A 16,247-nucleotide genomic window follows, 5' to 3' on the forward strand; every position below is an offset into this window, starting at 1 on the left:
TTAAAATGTGTCAGTCGAGAAATGAACAGCTGTCAATCAAAGACGTTTTATAAAACAGAAACTATAACATCTTTGTTATATATTAGGAAGCATGAGCAGTATGCTAAAAACAGCATTGTACTGCCAGTAGAACTGATTCTAGAATCTTAAATAGACTATTTTGTACATAATTGTCACTAGTGATAAATCAAGATGTATATTCCAAATGTTCCCTAACCAATTTGCTCATGGGCTAGATATATTTTAGTATCATTGTGAGGGATATAAAAGCTAGCCTTTCCTTTCCTAACTGCCTGTGTATATTGGTTCCTAACTTCCCTGAAAAGTTGCATATCGCGGGGGCTATTCGATGCTAATGCTGTACGCCACAGGATGTTTTTGTGCTGGTCGAGGGCAGTCGGGTCAATATCTGTTCCTGGTTCTACATTTTTTTGAATGGGGCATGTTTATTTAAGATGGTGAGGAAAGCACTTTTATAGAACAACCAGGCATCCTCTACTGATGGGATGAGGTCAATATCTTTCCAGGTTACCCGGGCCAGGTCGATTCGAAAGGCCTGCTCGCTGAAGTGTTTTATGAAGCGTTTGACAGTGATGAGGAGTGGTCGTTTGGCCCGAAGACCCGTTACGGACGCAGGTAATGTGGCAGTGATCGCTGAGATCCTGGTTGAAGACAGCAGAGGTGTATTTGGAGCGCAGGTTGGTTAGGATGATATCTATGAGGGTGCTATTGCAGATTAAGAGAACGTACGCAGCAGGTTAGGAGAATTAGGTTAAGGTTAGGATGAAAAGTCCTAACCTTAACCTAATTCTCCTAACCTGCTGCGTACTGCGTACTGCTGCTACGAGAAGTCACTTCCGGTCGTAGCTGTATCGAAGGGGCGTGTTTTTAGGGAGTCCCAGGTGGGGGCAGTAGAACACTGTCTGTGAGCATGCTGTATAGATCTGCTGCCACACTCAAGCTACAAATCAGCAATAAGAAGCTTCTACAATCTGGGCCCTGTTGAAATACATACTTCCATCTTCCCTTTTGAAAGACAGGGATAGGTTTTTGATTAAGGTCTCCACTAAAGCAATACCCAATATAGTGTTATTGTGATTATTGGCTAGGTACTTTCACTTATTTAATCTCTGATTAGTGATCACGTTGAGGGAGAAAGGAGGCATGTTTTGGTGTTCCAACAGAGAAAACCCTGATCTTGTATTGTGGGAAATACTGTGTTGGGGTTATTGAGTTTCTGTTCGTTTTATAATGCTCAAGATGCCCATTTCATTTGCTTTATCTGTCTAGTATTCCTCTCCATCTTACACAAGCCATAAAAAACATCCCTTTATTGCAGACACAAAATTAGCTGTGTTTTAAAAGAAATTAACCCTCGGCTTTGGCAGCTGTTGCAAATCCTAAGGGAAACTTACACTTCAAACCAATTTATGACAATCATCTTTATTAGCTTTAAAAAATAAAAATAAATGTATCGATCAAACCATTTAGTCTATACACCCCCACACGCATTCAGCAAACAGTGACTGACCTTGAGCTGTCAGTGAGTGGAAGACTGGAGTGTTTCTCCGACGAGCCCCCCACTGTGCAACTCCTCCAGGAGGGCGTGTTTGTGTTCGTGTGTGAACTCCCTCTAGCCTTCACTCCAACACTCAGCAATACTGTATCCTTCAGCATGAAGCCAGTCTGCTCTTCTAATCTGTGCTGTTATAGACTTTGCCTATTGCACAAAGTACACTCTTTGTAAAAAGAGGAGCCTACAGGAAATGAAACGTTTACCTTAAAAAATAACTTAACTTCATTGTTTGGATGATGCTTGAAATCTTAAATCCATAAATTGTTGTCAAATTTTCCACATCTGCTGCATTTGGAACACACTCACACACATAAACGTGTGCATGCTTTACCTAATAACGCTACAAGAATGCAGAGGAGAAATGACCATAATCACCTAGCTCTTGAGGTAGGCTTAATAACCATAGACTGCTACACCTGGGAAAGAGTCAACACAGAGGTGGTGGGAGAAAAGACAGTCACTGATCTATATTTACTGCAGAGAGACAGAGGGAGAGGTGGTGAGATGGTGACAGGGTCCTACATAATGCATGAAGGCCAGGCGGCCCCTCAGTGCAGCAGCACTGCCTTGTCTTCATCCACCAACCCACCAGCTCTCCTACTGAACATCCATCTGGCTACCGTTTCCTACTGCACACCCATCTGGCTACCACCTACTGCACATCCATCTGGCTACCACCTCCTACTGCACATCCATCTGGCTACCACCTCCTACTGCACATCCAGCTGGTTACCGTTTCCTACTGCACACCCATCTGGCTACCACCTACTGCACATTCATCTGACTACCATCTCCTACTGCAGAGTCAGCTGGCTACCATCTCCTACTGCACATGCAGGATACAATCTCCTACTGCACATTCATCTGGCTACCACCTCCTACTGCACATCCAGCTGGCTACCACCTCCTACTGCACATCCAGCTGGCTACCATCTCCTACTGCACATTCATCTGACTACCATCTCCTACTGCACATCCAGCTGGCTACCATCTCCTACAGCATAGCCAGATGGCTACCATCTTCTACTGCACATCCAGGATACCACCCCCTACTGCACATCCAGGTGGCTACCATCTCCTACTGCACATCCAGGTGGCTACCATCTCCTACTGCACATCCAGGATACCATCTCCTACTGCACATCCAGCTGGCTACCATCTCCTACTGCACATCCAGGCTACCATATCCTACTGCACATCGAAGTGGCTACCATCTCCTACTGCACATTAATCTGGCTACGATCTCCTACTGCATATCCAGGTGGCTACCATCTCCTACTGCAGAGCCAGGTTGCTACCAACTCCTACTGCAGAGCCAGGTCGCTACCAACTCCTACTGCAGAGCCACGTGGCTACCATCTCCTACTGCAGAGCCAGGTGGCTACCATCTCCTACTGCACATGCAGGTGGCTACCATCTCCTACTGCACATCCAGTGTCTCCCTAGCCCTCCTGTCTCAGCCTCCAGTATCTATGCTCCAATAGTTTGTGTCAGGGGGCTAGGGTCAGTCTGTTATATCTGGAGTATTTCTTTACAATATTTTTGGTTATTGAATGTTCAGCTGTTTAAACCTGGTGTACAAAACCAAAAGTCAAAACAACATTTATGAAAGGGAAGCATAGAAATAGTGCAGATAGAACAGACCCATCGCTTATTAGGCTTACTGTCAATGAGAATGATAGATCTATAACTCACATTTCTATGTGAATTTAGTCAGATCGCCCAAAAAGTGACATATTGCACGTTTAAAGCAGCAGAATGAGGAGGGCTGGCGAGGGGCGTCAGAGAGCCAGGTGGAGACTAATCAAACGTTGATGAGGATCACGCTCAGAATTCACCGGGATGATTAGGCTTTAATTACCGAGGGCCACACTGACATATTCCCAATAACTGGATATGTCTAAGAGCTCCCGTTGCCCCGAGCGGGGCACAAAATAATCCATTGGAGTCGGTGATGAAATCCAAAGCTGTGAGGTGAGGAGGATGACCGTCTCACAGACTTCCCAAGCGGGGGTCACAGACAGGCAAAATACACCCTTCTAGCAAAGCAACCACTGAATAGACTACCGATACTCAATACAATGCGAATGCCAAGAAGTTTATTCTTGTACGTATGTTTGTTGCATGTTTTTAATGCAATGCATTTATTAGACAGCTCATGCACATCATCCTTTCATGTAATGCTATCTTTATGGTTCCCTACATGCCTAATGGTACTTTTCACCAGCGAATCATCTCGGCACCAGACACCAGTGTCAGAGCATAATGAACACCAGACACCAGTGTCAGAGCATAATGAACACCAGACACCAGTGTCAGGACATAATGAACACCAGACACCAGTGTTAGAGCATAATGAACACCAGACACCAGTGTCAGAGCATAATGAACACCAGACACCAGTGTCAGGACATAATGAACACCAGACACCAGTGTCAGGACATAATGAAGCTGTGACCTGGAAGGAGCTACAGGGAGGGGAAATCTCAACTCCACCTCCCACTTGGTTGGCTGATCAACACTGCCAGATGTGACAATAATGTCCCCTAAACCGCTGGCGCTGCCAACATCCTGCAGACACCTGGCACCGCTCAATGATTGTTCTGTTGCACAGCCAATAGAGTTTGTATCAGGGCAGTTGTTACTGTTTTTACCAGAGATGTCTTTGTAGATTTGTAGTGTATTATTTGACTCTTTCTGTAGCTTGTCTCTAGCACGGTCACACTACTCATTCTGATCATTCACAATTTCCCACAATGCACATTGCAGATTTCTATATCTGCATCCCAAATGGCATCCTTTTCACCCAAAGTAGTGCACTATGTAGAGAATAGTTTCATTTGTCACGTAGATGTTTAAGCTGCCTTTTCTCAGTGGCTGAGAACTGTAATTAGGCAGCCTGTTTTGAATCGATGTCAACATTTCCAATACAGTCCTGGGGTGTTGGTGTGTTGAATAGTCTGGTCTAGACAGAGGATGAGTCACACACGAGCCAACATGCCCGCAGGTAAGGAACGACTGGGAGAGGTAAACACTAGCTAGCTAGCTTTTTTTCCCCTGTCACATTTTATACAGCGTGGCAGAGAGACAAGAGAAAAGGAAGAACACACACCTGGGTCCATGTGAAAAACACTTCATCAATTAAACACTTCTTCAATCGACTCTTCACTTGGATCAAACTAGGAAATATTCATCATGTAGCCTATTGACCAATCTGAATAACGTCCCTGGTCTGGTGTTCTGGGTTAAAGGTGGGCATTACCTGATGTACAGCTCTGACATTAGACTGACTGCTCGCTTCGGACAATGTTATGCTACAGCCATCTTCTTTACAAGAACACCAAAGCATTAGGGACACAATGTAATGTAGCTACACTACTGTTCAAAAGTTTAGGGTCACTTAGAAATGTCCTTGTTTTCCATGAAAACATATATGAAATGAGTTGCAAAAGGAATAGGAGATCTAGTCAAGACGTTGACAATGTTATAAATAATGTTGTTTTTTATTGAAATAATAATTGTGTCCTTCAAACTTTGCTTTTGTCAAAGAATTGCAGCAATTACAGGTTTGCAGACCTTTTGGCATTCTAGTTGTCAATTTGTTGAGGAAATCTGAAGAGATTTCACCCCATGCTTCCTGAAGCACCTCCCACAAGTTGGATTGGCTTGATGGGCACTTCTTACGTACCATATAATCAAGCTGCTCCCACAACAGCTCAATAGGGTTGAGATCTAGTGACTGTGCTGGCCACTCCACTATAGACAGAATACCAGCTGACTGCTTCTTCCCTAAATAGTTATTGCATAGTTTGGAGCTGTGGTCATTGTCCAGTTGTAGGAGGAAATTGGTTCCAATTAAGTGCCGTCCACAGGGTATGGCATGGCGTTGCAAAATGGAATGATAGCCTTCCTTCTTCAAGATCCCTTTTACCCTGTACAAATCTCCCACTTTACCACCATCAAAGCACCCCCAGACCATCCCATTGCCTCCACCATGCTTGACAGATGGCGTCAAGCACTCCTCCAGCATCTTTTCATTTTTTTCTGCATCTCACGAATGGTCTTCTGTGTGATCTGAACACCTCAAACTTTTTTTCCAATCTTTCTCTGTCCAGTGTCTGTGTTCTTTTGCCAATCTTAATTTTTTTTATTTTATTGGCCAGTCTGAGATATGGCTTTTTCAATGCAACTCTGCCTAGAAGGCCAGCATCCCAGAGTTGCCTCTTCACTGTTGACTTTGAGACTGGTGTTTTGCGGGTACTATTTAATGAAGCTGCCAGTTGAGGACTTGTGAGGCGTCTGTTTCTCAAACTAGACACTCTAATGTACTTGTCCTCTTGCTCAGTTGTGCACCGGGGCCTCCCACTCCTCTTTCTATTCTGGTTAGAGCCAATTTGCGCTGTTCTGGAAGGGAGTAGTACACAGCGTTGTACGAGATCTTCAGTTTCTTGGCAATTTCTCGCATGGAATAGCCTTAATTTCTCAGAACAAGAATAGACTGATGAGTTTCAGAAGAAAGTTATTTGTTTCTGGCCGTTTTGAGCCTGTATTCGAAACAACAAATGCTGATGCTCCAGATACTCAACTAGTCTAAAGAAGGCCAGTTTTATTGCTTCTTTAATCAGGACAACAGTTTTCAGCTGTGATAACATAATTGCAAAATATTTTTTTAATGATCAATTAGCCTTTTAAAATGATAAACTTGGATTAACTAACACAACATGCCATTGGAACACAGGAGTGATGGTTGCTGATAATGGGCCTCTGTACGCCTATGTAGATATTCCATAGAAAAATCTGCAGTTTCCAGCTACAATAGTCATTTACAACATGAACAATGTCTACACTGATTCTCTGATCAATTTGATGTTGTTTTAATGGACACAAAAAATGTGCTTTTCTTTCAAAAACAAGGACATTTCTATGTGACCACAAACTTTTGAACGGTAGTGTACGTATAGATAATGCCAATTAGGAATCCCCAGCTTCGAATTCAATAAGCTGAAGATGGAATCCACCTCTGTTTCTTTCCATGCCTCGATGCATTAGCTTGTTTCTCCAAGCTGCCAGACACCATTAGAGAACTGCAGAAGGACTGCAGGGTAAACTGGGGGGTGAAAAACACTTATTTGGAGCTTCTGTGTTTGTTGTTGAGGATCTGACTGTTCTGTGAGGCAGGGAGAGAATATGTACGTTGGTGGGAGAATGACATTGATGCATTCTCAACGGGAACAAACTGTTTTATCTCACGGGTTGTCTTGTCCAGCCCGGGGCATGTTTGTTACTTCTTGGGATATCTCACACATCTACAGGGCCTAGTGAAAGTCTACACACCCCTTGCACCTTGTCTTCACATTTTGGGGGATTTTATATTTTTCCTACAGATCTACACAACCTACTCCATATTTTATTTAGAAATTATTATTATTTTTATAATTATTTTTTACCCCTTTTTCTCCCCAATTTCGGGATATACAATTGGTAGTTAGTCTTGTCCCATCGCTGCAACTCCTGCACGGACTCGGGAGAGGCGAAGGTCGAAAGCCATGCGTCCTCCGAAACACGACCCAGCAAAACCGCACCGCTTCTTGACACACTTAACCCGGAAGCCAGCCGCACCAGTCAAAGGAAACACCGTACAGCTGGCGACCGAAGTCAGAGTGCATGCCCCCGGCCGCCATAAGGAGTCGCTAGAGCATGCTGGAACAAGGACATCCCAGCCGGGCAAACCCTCCCCTAACCTGGACGATGCTGGGCCAATTGTGCAGTGCAGTCAGCTGCGACACAGCCCGGGATCGAACCCGGATCGGTAGTGACATCTCTACCGCTGCGTCACTCGGGAGGCGCCACTCTTGATTACATATGTCTTCACAGCCCAGAGTTACTTCTTGTTGAAAGTCTTTTAGGCAGCCATTACAGCTGGGAAATCATTCTGAATAAGATTCTACCCAACTCTTATGGCAACATACATCCATTGTTTTTGTCAAAATTGCTCAAGATCATTACATTTGGTTGGGAGTCATTGATGGAAGCAATATTCAAATTTTGTTTCAGATTTTCAAGCAAATTTAAGTCAAGATTGAGACTGGACCCCTCAGGAACACTCAACACCTCTTGGATACATGTGTTGACATAAGAGTTGTACAAGGTTGGTAGAATGTTATTCAGAATGATCCACAGCTGTAATGGCTGCTAAAGGTGCTTCCACCAAGTATTACGTCTGGAGTATGAAGACATATGCAATCTGAGACCAGAGACGAATGGCGCAGCAGTCTAAGGCACTGCATCTCAGTGCTAGAGGCATCACTACAGACCCTGGTTCGATTCCAGGCTGTATTTACAAATGGCTGTGATTGGGAGTCCCAAAGGGAAGCGCACAATTGGCCCAGCGTCATTAGGGGTTGGCCGGGGTAGTTTAGGGGTTGGCCGGGGGAGGCCGTCATTGTAAATAACAATTTGTTATTAACTGACTTTCCTAGTTAAATAAATAAATATGTTATTTTAATGTGTATTAATTTTGGAACATTTTCTATAAGTTTCTTTCACTTTGGAAATGTGGAGTAGGTTGTGCAGATCTGTAGGAAAAATGTACATTTGAATCCTTTTTAGATGTAATTTTAAGGCAGCAGAATGTGAAAGGGGTGTGTAGACTTTCACCAGCAACTGTACGCATCTTTTCCCCTCTTTTTAAACATGAACACACTCATTGTCATTAACATGAACACACTCATTGTCATTAACATGAACACACTCATTGTCATTAACATGAACACACTCATTGTCATTAACATGAACACACTCATTGTCATTAACATGAACACACTCATTGTCATTAACATGAACACACTCATTGTCATTAACATGAACACACTCATTGTCATTAACATGAACACACTCATTGTCATTAACATGAACACACTCATTGTCATTAACATGAACACACTCATTGTCATTAACATGAACACACTCATTGTCATTAACATGAACACACTCATTGTCATTAACATGAACACACTCATTGTCATTAACATGAACACACTCATTGTCATTCCCATTTCATCACTGGGAATCTTATGACGTGATCGGGGTATCCCTCAATATTAAAAACTACTCATGGGATATAAGGGACGGTGGGTGAAAAATGACTCTCATTTCTAATTTCATAACCTGTCCGATAGATTGATCTCGTGTAGGTGCAATGGGCAGTAGGTACGAGGGGTGTGTGTGGTGATTGTCTGTAATTACACACAGAGGCACATTAAGTCTGACAGATACATGGTGGCTGCTTGATGAGGGTGCCCATTTCAATTAAGGACATTAAATGAGAAAACCTTATAGAGTAGCTCCCTGCCAGACATAAGCAGAATTAATACACTGCACAGGCTCATTAACTAGCATGTTAATTGCACCCTAATTAACCATTTAGTTATTTGAGTACCCTTTTATCATTTAGTCACAGTCAAAAGGAGAAGAAATGGCAGGTATGTCATCACCTTGGTTACTAACAGTTGTAATTCATCCATCATGGGTCTTGGGTTGAAAGTAGAACAAAATTAATTTCCATTGCCTCAACAAGACAATGGACTGCAACGTTTCCACATTGAATGTGAAATTAAATGAACTGATGAAAGAGTGCTTGTAGGCCTACTCCCATATTGATGGTTGATTGGTCAAATAATGAACCTGTCACTGTAAGCAGGTGAGAGAACGTGATTAGGAAGAGGAACCAAAATGGCCGCCAAGGTGTGAGCATAGAGAGAAGATTCATCTTTGTGTCTGTGCCATTATGACGTCTGTGACAGTACATTTTCTTCTTCTCGATTGGCTGATCCCTCCTGATGTCCCGGTTAGACATGACTCCAACAGGGTGCAACCTTTCTTCTATGAAAAAAGAAATCCCCAATGTAATTACAGGGACTGGCCAAGAAAAGAGAGACCGCTGGCCAGTGTGATTCTACTATTTATTACACATATTACATTCTTAAATACAAATGATTCACTCAACAGTTCTTGCATAGAGATATTACAATACCAATTTAAAAAAGAATTATGAAACAAACCAGTAACAAAAATAAATCTTTCCTTTTTCCATAATAAAGAACATTGTCATACTAACATCATACAAATAATAATTTTGAAAACACTTTGTACAGCAAAGAAAAGGAGTGAGAAAGAGAGTACAGTTAGGAATATGGGTGGGGGGCGCTGGTAGAAAAAGGTGCTGTTTCACTAAGGATGGTGTACAATACATTTTCATTTACTCCAACACAAAGCAGTGATTTACTCCCACACAAAGCAGTGATTTACTCCCACACAAAGCAGTGATTTACTCCCACACAAAGCAGTGAAAGCCATTGTTGTATAACCAAGTTCTGATGCACAAAGACAAGTTAAAAATGACGTGTCGACTGCAGACACAAAGTAAATGGGAAATGTTTTCTCTGTTTCAGTAGTTCTTTGAATGTTTTTACTAACTTACTGACGTGTCTCTGATCACAAACAGGAAACATGATGCGTCTCTGACAGGAACCTGGAAACAGGAAATACATCAACACTGGTGTGTGCATAATGATGTTTCAGGGAGACGAATTTGGGACGTAACATCCAAAGTTCATGTGGTGGTCAGACAGCTGACATGGGAGTGGGCTTGAAGATGAGGACTGAGTGCACAGCAAACACCTGTCATACAGTACATCAAGATGCAGTGTATAGCTACCCACAACTGTAAAACAATCCAAATGCCTGTCTTTCTTTTAAATGTCGTAACAAATTGTAGTGCTGAATTATACCGACTGAATGTGAGGTGATTCATTATTTTTCTAATTTTACCTCCCTGTTTTCTCTACAATTTTGATATTATCCTTGTCCTCCGAAACATGACCCACCTAACCGCGCTCCTTAACATCCGCAACAATGTGTCGGAGGAAACACCATTCAACTGGTGGGTCATGTGGGTCATGTGACGGGCCGGATGCCCGCCGTCACAAGGAGTCGCTAGAGCACGATGAGCCAAGTAAAGCTCCCCCGGCCAAACCCTCCCCTAAACTAAACCCTCCCCTAAACCGAGCGATGCTGAGCCAATTGTGCACTGTCCTATGAGACTCCCGGGCACAGCCAGATGTGGCACAGCCTGGGAACGAACCCGGGTCTGTAGTAACACCTCTAGCACTGTGATGCAGAATGAAGCTTCATTTTGACTCTGCTTTGGATAAGCCTCCCCAATAGTGAACTCTGTTCAAGTACACAGTGAATCTTGTTGTACGATAAAAAAAAAGATTATATCACAATCAACATCTCAGTAATCAACTGGCAGCTAGCATTTACAGAGAAAACTTACATGAGACCATTTAGTTAAGTTGTTGTCTTAACGGTTTCACCCTGGAATACTGAAAGGTCTGAACACAGCGAGCTGCCAATAGAGGAAACATTAATCACAGTCCCAACTACTCTAAAACCTTTGTTGCTTGTAAAGGTTTGATATACACAGAACATTATTACCGGGTTCCTCTTTTGGTCTCTTCCTAGTAGTTTATACAAATCATTGAGATGTCGTGTGCAATGCATTCAACCTCCCTGCGTGTGTTTGTGCACAGTTAATCTAGATGGGCCTGGAGGTCTGGGTTGTGTTCATCCAGGACCACTGTAGCAAAAGGTTTTAAAACGTCCATGCGGTAGCTTGTTTCACACATTAATTTCCTCCCTACTGAACATGACCTTGGAGTTTGCGAGTAGCAGGACAGGAGGCTGACACTTTCTGGCAAACTAGAGTAGTTGGGAAGTCTCACTCCATGGAGAGGAGAGGAGAGGAGAGGAGAGGAGAGGAGAGGAGAGAGAGAGAGAGAGAGAGAGAGAGAGAGAGAGAGAGAAGTTGGGAAGTCTCACTCCATTGAGTCCTGTTAGAGGGCTGACCGGCACTGACCAGCACTGCTAAGGGAGCAGAATTCACTCCACATTACCTCGATGACCCTGCTGTCAACATGCCCTCCCATTGGCCAATGTCAGCCAATTCAGTGGGCAGCTCTGAGAGGCTAGCGCTGGATGATGCTAACAGCTAACGGAGCAGATGTCTAGATGGCAATTGGCAAGTGGCTAGCAAAAAAATTTCAACAGCGAGCTAATGTTTGTCTGTCTTCTCGCCAAGTGATGTGTGTGTTTCTGCACCTTCCAATTCTTACACAGGTCAGGGTGAGGAAAGATGACGGTGATGATAATAATGAAGAGAAGACAAATGAAAGTGAATCCCACTGCCTGGCTTGTGCTTACCAGTACCACCGATATGACTGCACAACAATCCCACTGCCTGGCTTGTGCTTACCAGTACCACCGATATGACTGCACAACAATCCCACTGCCTGGCTTGTGCTTACCAGTACCACCGATATGACTGCACAACAATCCCACTGCCTGGCTTGTGCTTACCAGTACCACCGATATGACTGCACAACAATCCCACTGACCTTTCTGGGTGCTAATGCCATGCAGACAGACAACAGTACAATCACAATAACTCACTCACTCTCCAAAAAACCTTTAACCGTAAGAAGAAGAATCCTCCCTCCACATAAAATACATTTCCCACATCCCACCTTGACTAGAAGCATCTCGGCCTATTGAAATGAACTGTAGACATGAGCAGAATTCTGTTAGAAATGTGAGGGCCGACAAAGTCTCTGTCTGTATGCTTTTGACTCTGGCTCTAGTTTGGTCTTTTGTCTGGTAGTTGCCCTCCGTAGTTCTGTAGGGGGATTGGCCAAGTACTCTCATAGACCAATGTGTCATTTCAAGCATGTTGAAGAGTTCATAGGCTTGGTACTTTGATGTTCAGGATCTGTGCGCTCCGAAATGAACTGTTCTCAGCAAAACATATAGGGAAAGAGAAGAGATTTTAGAAAATAAATGAAGTAACCTGTACACATCATTTACGATATCCTTTGCAGTCTGTGCTTCGGTAGCTGTTTTGCTACTTGTCTTTCGCGTGTGCATATGGCAGTCCACACTAGAACAGTATGTGTCCAAGCCAACGTTTGCTGAGTTTCAAGACTTTCCAGTTCAAGACCGAAGGGTTTACAAATGACATTTTTTACAAAAGTTTCAAAAGTGTCGCTGCGCAGCTGTGGAGGGGAACTCAGAGAGGAGGCAGAGAGGAGACAGAGAGGAGACAGAGAGGAGGCAGAGAGGAGACAGAGAGGAGACAGAGAGGAGGCAGAGAGGAGACAGAGAGGAGGCAGAGAGGAGGCAGAGAGGAGGCAGAGAGGAGACAGAGAGGAGGCAGAGAGGAGGCAGAGAGGAGGCGGAGAGGAGACAGAGAGGAGGCAGAGAGGAGGCAGAGAGGAGACAGAGAGGAGGCAGAGAGGAGGCAGAGAGGAGGCAGAGAGGAGGCGGAGAGGAGACAGAGAGGAGACAGAGAGGAGACAGAGAGGAGGCAGAGAGGAGGCAGAGAGGAGGCAGAGAGGAGGCAGAGAGGAGGCAGAGAGGACACAGAGAGGAGGCGGAGAGGAGGCAGAGAGGAGGCAGAGAGGAGGCAGAGAGGAGGCAGAGAGGAGACAGAGAGGAGGCAGAGAGGAGACAGAGAGGAGGCAGAGAGGAGGCAGAGAGGAGGCAGAGAGGAGACAGAGAGGAGGCGGAGAGGAGGCAGAGAGGAGGCAGAGAGGAGACAGAGAGGAGGCAGAGAGGAGGCAGAGAGGAGGCAGAGAGGAGACAGAGAGGAGGCAGAGAGGAGACAGAGAGGAGGCAGAGAGGAGGCAGAGAGGAGACAGAGAGGAGGCGGAGAGGAGGCAGAGAGGAGGCAGAGAGGAGTGCATCTCGAGAATAGGAGTATGTCAGTTGTCTGACCAGGGACTGGGTCAATGTCTTCCAGTTGACCTTTGACTCCTTACAAGTTTGACTGGGTTGGCTTTGCAAAGTAGCCTTGTCCTGTGGTTGTTTGCAGAAAATGGGACGACAACTCTTCTACTCTTTATACGACACAAGCGTCAGCCGGTATTGTGTTACTGTCTCCAGGCAGAATCCCCATCTGGCAGTATCAGATTTCCAGGACTCGGGTGAGGCAGAGCTGCTTTGGGAACAACATTAGACCAGACTGTCTGTTTATCTGTCTGTACACAAACACCATGATTACGTGCCTAATGCAGCCCCACAGACCCTGTCCGTTTGTCTGGCTCTCCCATGTCTCCCAAGGCTGATCCTTGATCTGATGCAACCAAGATTTTGATTGAACTCTCTCTCTCAGTACCCTTTTCAACACAACGGAGACAGGCGTGACGTTCACCTCCATCTTCACCTCTCCTCTTCTCGCTCTCCTCTTCTCCCTCTCTTCTCCCTCCAACTCCTCAGATATGCCTTTTCATGTGTAGCGCCAAATGGTCCGACCGTGAGAAACACCTGCAGAACGGACAGAAATGATGTCGTTAGCTTGTTGCAATAGTAGGAGGAACTATTGTTGAGTCAACAGTCTAACTGCTGCTGTTAGCTAGTCGCTAGTGCGTCAAGGCAATTCTAATGCACATGCAATTAAACATGTAATTCATAATCAACATTTCAATCCACGTTTTCAACAGGGCCGGTAATGACTGCAGCTGCATTCTGAATAGGAAAGGAATCTGTACATGGATCTGTTCAACCAGTGGTGGAGAAGCAACACAAACAACGTTTCTTCTACCATTAAGGCACAATTAGTTGAGCTGTCTGCCTGTATAAGAAATGCAACACAAACAACATTAGAACTAAATCAGTACAACACATTGAAATTGGACTCATACATTTGTTCCAGGCCAACGTCAACAGAGTAAAACATGAAGTCACATTATGTACTAAATATGTATATTTTATTCAATCATATTCATCACTTTTTCTTCTTTACTTTCCTCATTGCTACAAATAAGGAAATATTTATGTCTGACTCATATGTCTGGATGAATGGAGATGTTGGACACACACAGGACAGGGAGGTGAGGTGACACACAGGTCCCTGTCTGACTCATACGTCTGGATGAATGGAGATGTTGGACACACACAGGACAGGGAGGTGAGGTGACACACAGGTCCCTGTCTGACTCATATGTCTGGATGAATGGAGATGTTGGACACACACAGGACAGGGAGGTGAGGTGACACACAGGTCCCTGTCTGACTCATACGTCTGGATGAATGGAGATGTTGGACACACACAGGACAGGGAGGTGAGGTGACACACAGGTCCCTGTCTGACTCATACGTCTGGATGAATGGAGATGTTGGACACACACAGGACAGGGAGGTGAGGTGACACACAGGTCCCTGTCTGACTCATACGTCTGGATGAATGGAGGTGAGGTGACACACAGGTCCCTGTCTGACTCATACGTCTGGATGAATGGAGTTGTTGGACACACAGGTCCCTGTCTGACTCATACGTCTGGATGAATGGAGATGTTGGACACACACAGGACAGGGAGGTGAGGTGACACACAGGTCCCTGTCTGACTCATACGTCTGGATGAATGGAGATGTTGGACACACACAGGACAGGGAGGTGAGGTGACACACAGGTCCCTGTCTGACTCATACGTCTGGATGAATGGAGATGTTGGACACACACAGGACAGGGAGGTGAGGTGACACACAGGTCCCTGTCTGACTCATACGTCTGGATGAATGGAGATGTTGGACACACACAGGACAGGGAGGTGAGGTGACACACAGGTCCCTGTCTGACTCATACGTCTGGATGAATGGAGATGTTGGACACACAGGTCCCTGTCTGACTCATATGTCTGGATGAATGGAGATGTTGGACACACACAGGACAGGGAGGTGAGGTGACACACAGGTCCCTGTCTGACTCATACGTCTGGATGAATGGAGATGTTAGACGACACACAGGACAGGGAGGTGAGGTGACACACAGGTCCCTGTCTGACTCATACGTCTGGATGAATGGAGTTGTTGGACACACACAGGACAGGGAGGTGAGGTGACACACAGGTCCCTGTCTGACTCATACGTCTGGATGAATGGAGATGTTAGACGACACACAGGCCCCTGTCTGACTCATACGTCTGGATGAATGGAGATGTTAGACGACACACAGGACAGGGAGGTGAGGTGACACACAGGTCCCTGTCTGACTCATACGTCTGGATGAATGGAGATGTTAAACACACACAGGACAGGGAGGTGAGGTGACACACAGATGAGGTGTTGTTGTGAAAATCAACATACTGTATTACTGTACAGCTAAGACAAGATGAGGTAAACACTGGTGCCCCAAGCTCCTCACACGTTGTCATGGTAATATAGTCTCCTATAAAAAAATAATAACCTGAGGGCTCTGAACAGTTGTCATGGTAATATAGTCTCCTATAGACACCAGTATAACCTGAGGGTTCTGAACAGTTGTCATGGTAATATAGTCTCCTATAGACAAATGTAGAACCTGAGGGTTCAGAACAGTTGTCATGGTAATATAGGCTCCTTGAGACAACAGTATAACCTGAGGTCTCAGAACAGTTGTCATGGTAATATAGGCTCCTTGAGACAACAGTATAACTTGAGGTCTCAGAACAGTTGTCATGGTAATATAGGCTCCTTGAGACAACAGTATAACCTGAGGGTTCTGAACAGTTGTCATGGTAATATAGGCTCCTTGAGACAACAGTATAACTTGAGGTCTCAGAACAGTTGTCATGGTAAT

The 16,247-nt window shown here is 44.7% G+C and overlaps 1 protein-coding gene across 1 annotated transcript in view; it reads right to left on the reverse strand.

The window, feature by feature from the left end:
- Nucleotides 1-13,509: 13,509 nt before the first annotated feature.
- The window catches only part of LOC110516308 (Krueppel-like factor 7), a 60,380-nt gene continuing 57,642 nt past the window's right edge, over nucleotides 13,510-16,247 (reverse strand). Inside the window, exon 4 of the mRNA XM_090207504.1 lies at nucleotides 13,510-13,957. Within this exon, the coding sequence (XP_090063630.1) occupies nucleotides 13,906-13,957 (52 nt within the window). The 3' untranslated portion in view covers nucleotides 13,510-13,905. The remainder of the gene's footprint in view (nucleotides 13,958-16,247) is intronic.

Source organism: Oncorhynchus mykiss, chromosome 18 (genome assembly GCF_057628025.1).
Source record: "Oncorhynchus mykiss isolate SJ-2025 chromosome 18, ASM5762802v1, whole genome shotgun sequence".
Taxonomy (NCBI): Eukaryota; Metazoa; Chordata; class Actinopteri; order Salmoniformes; family Salmonidae; genus Oncorhynchus; species Oncorhynchus mykiss.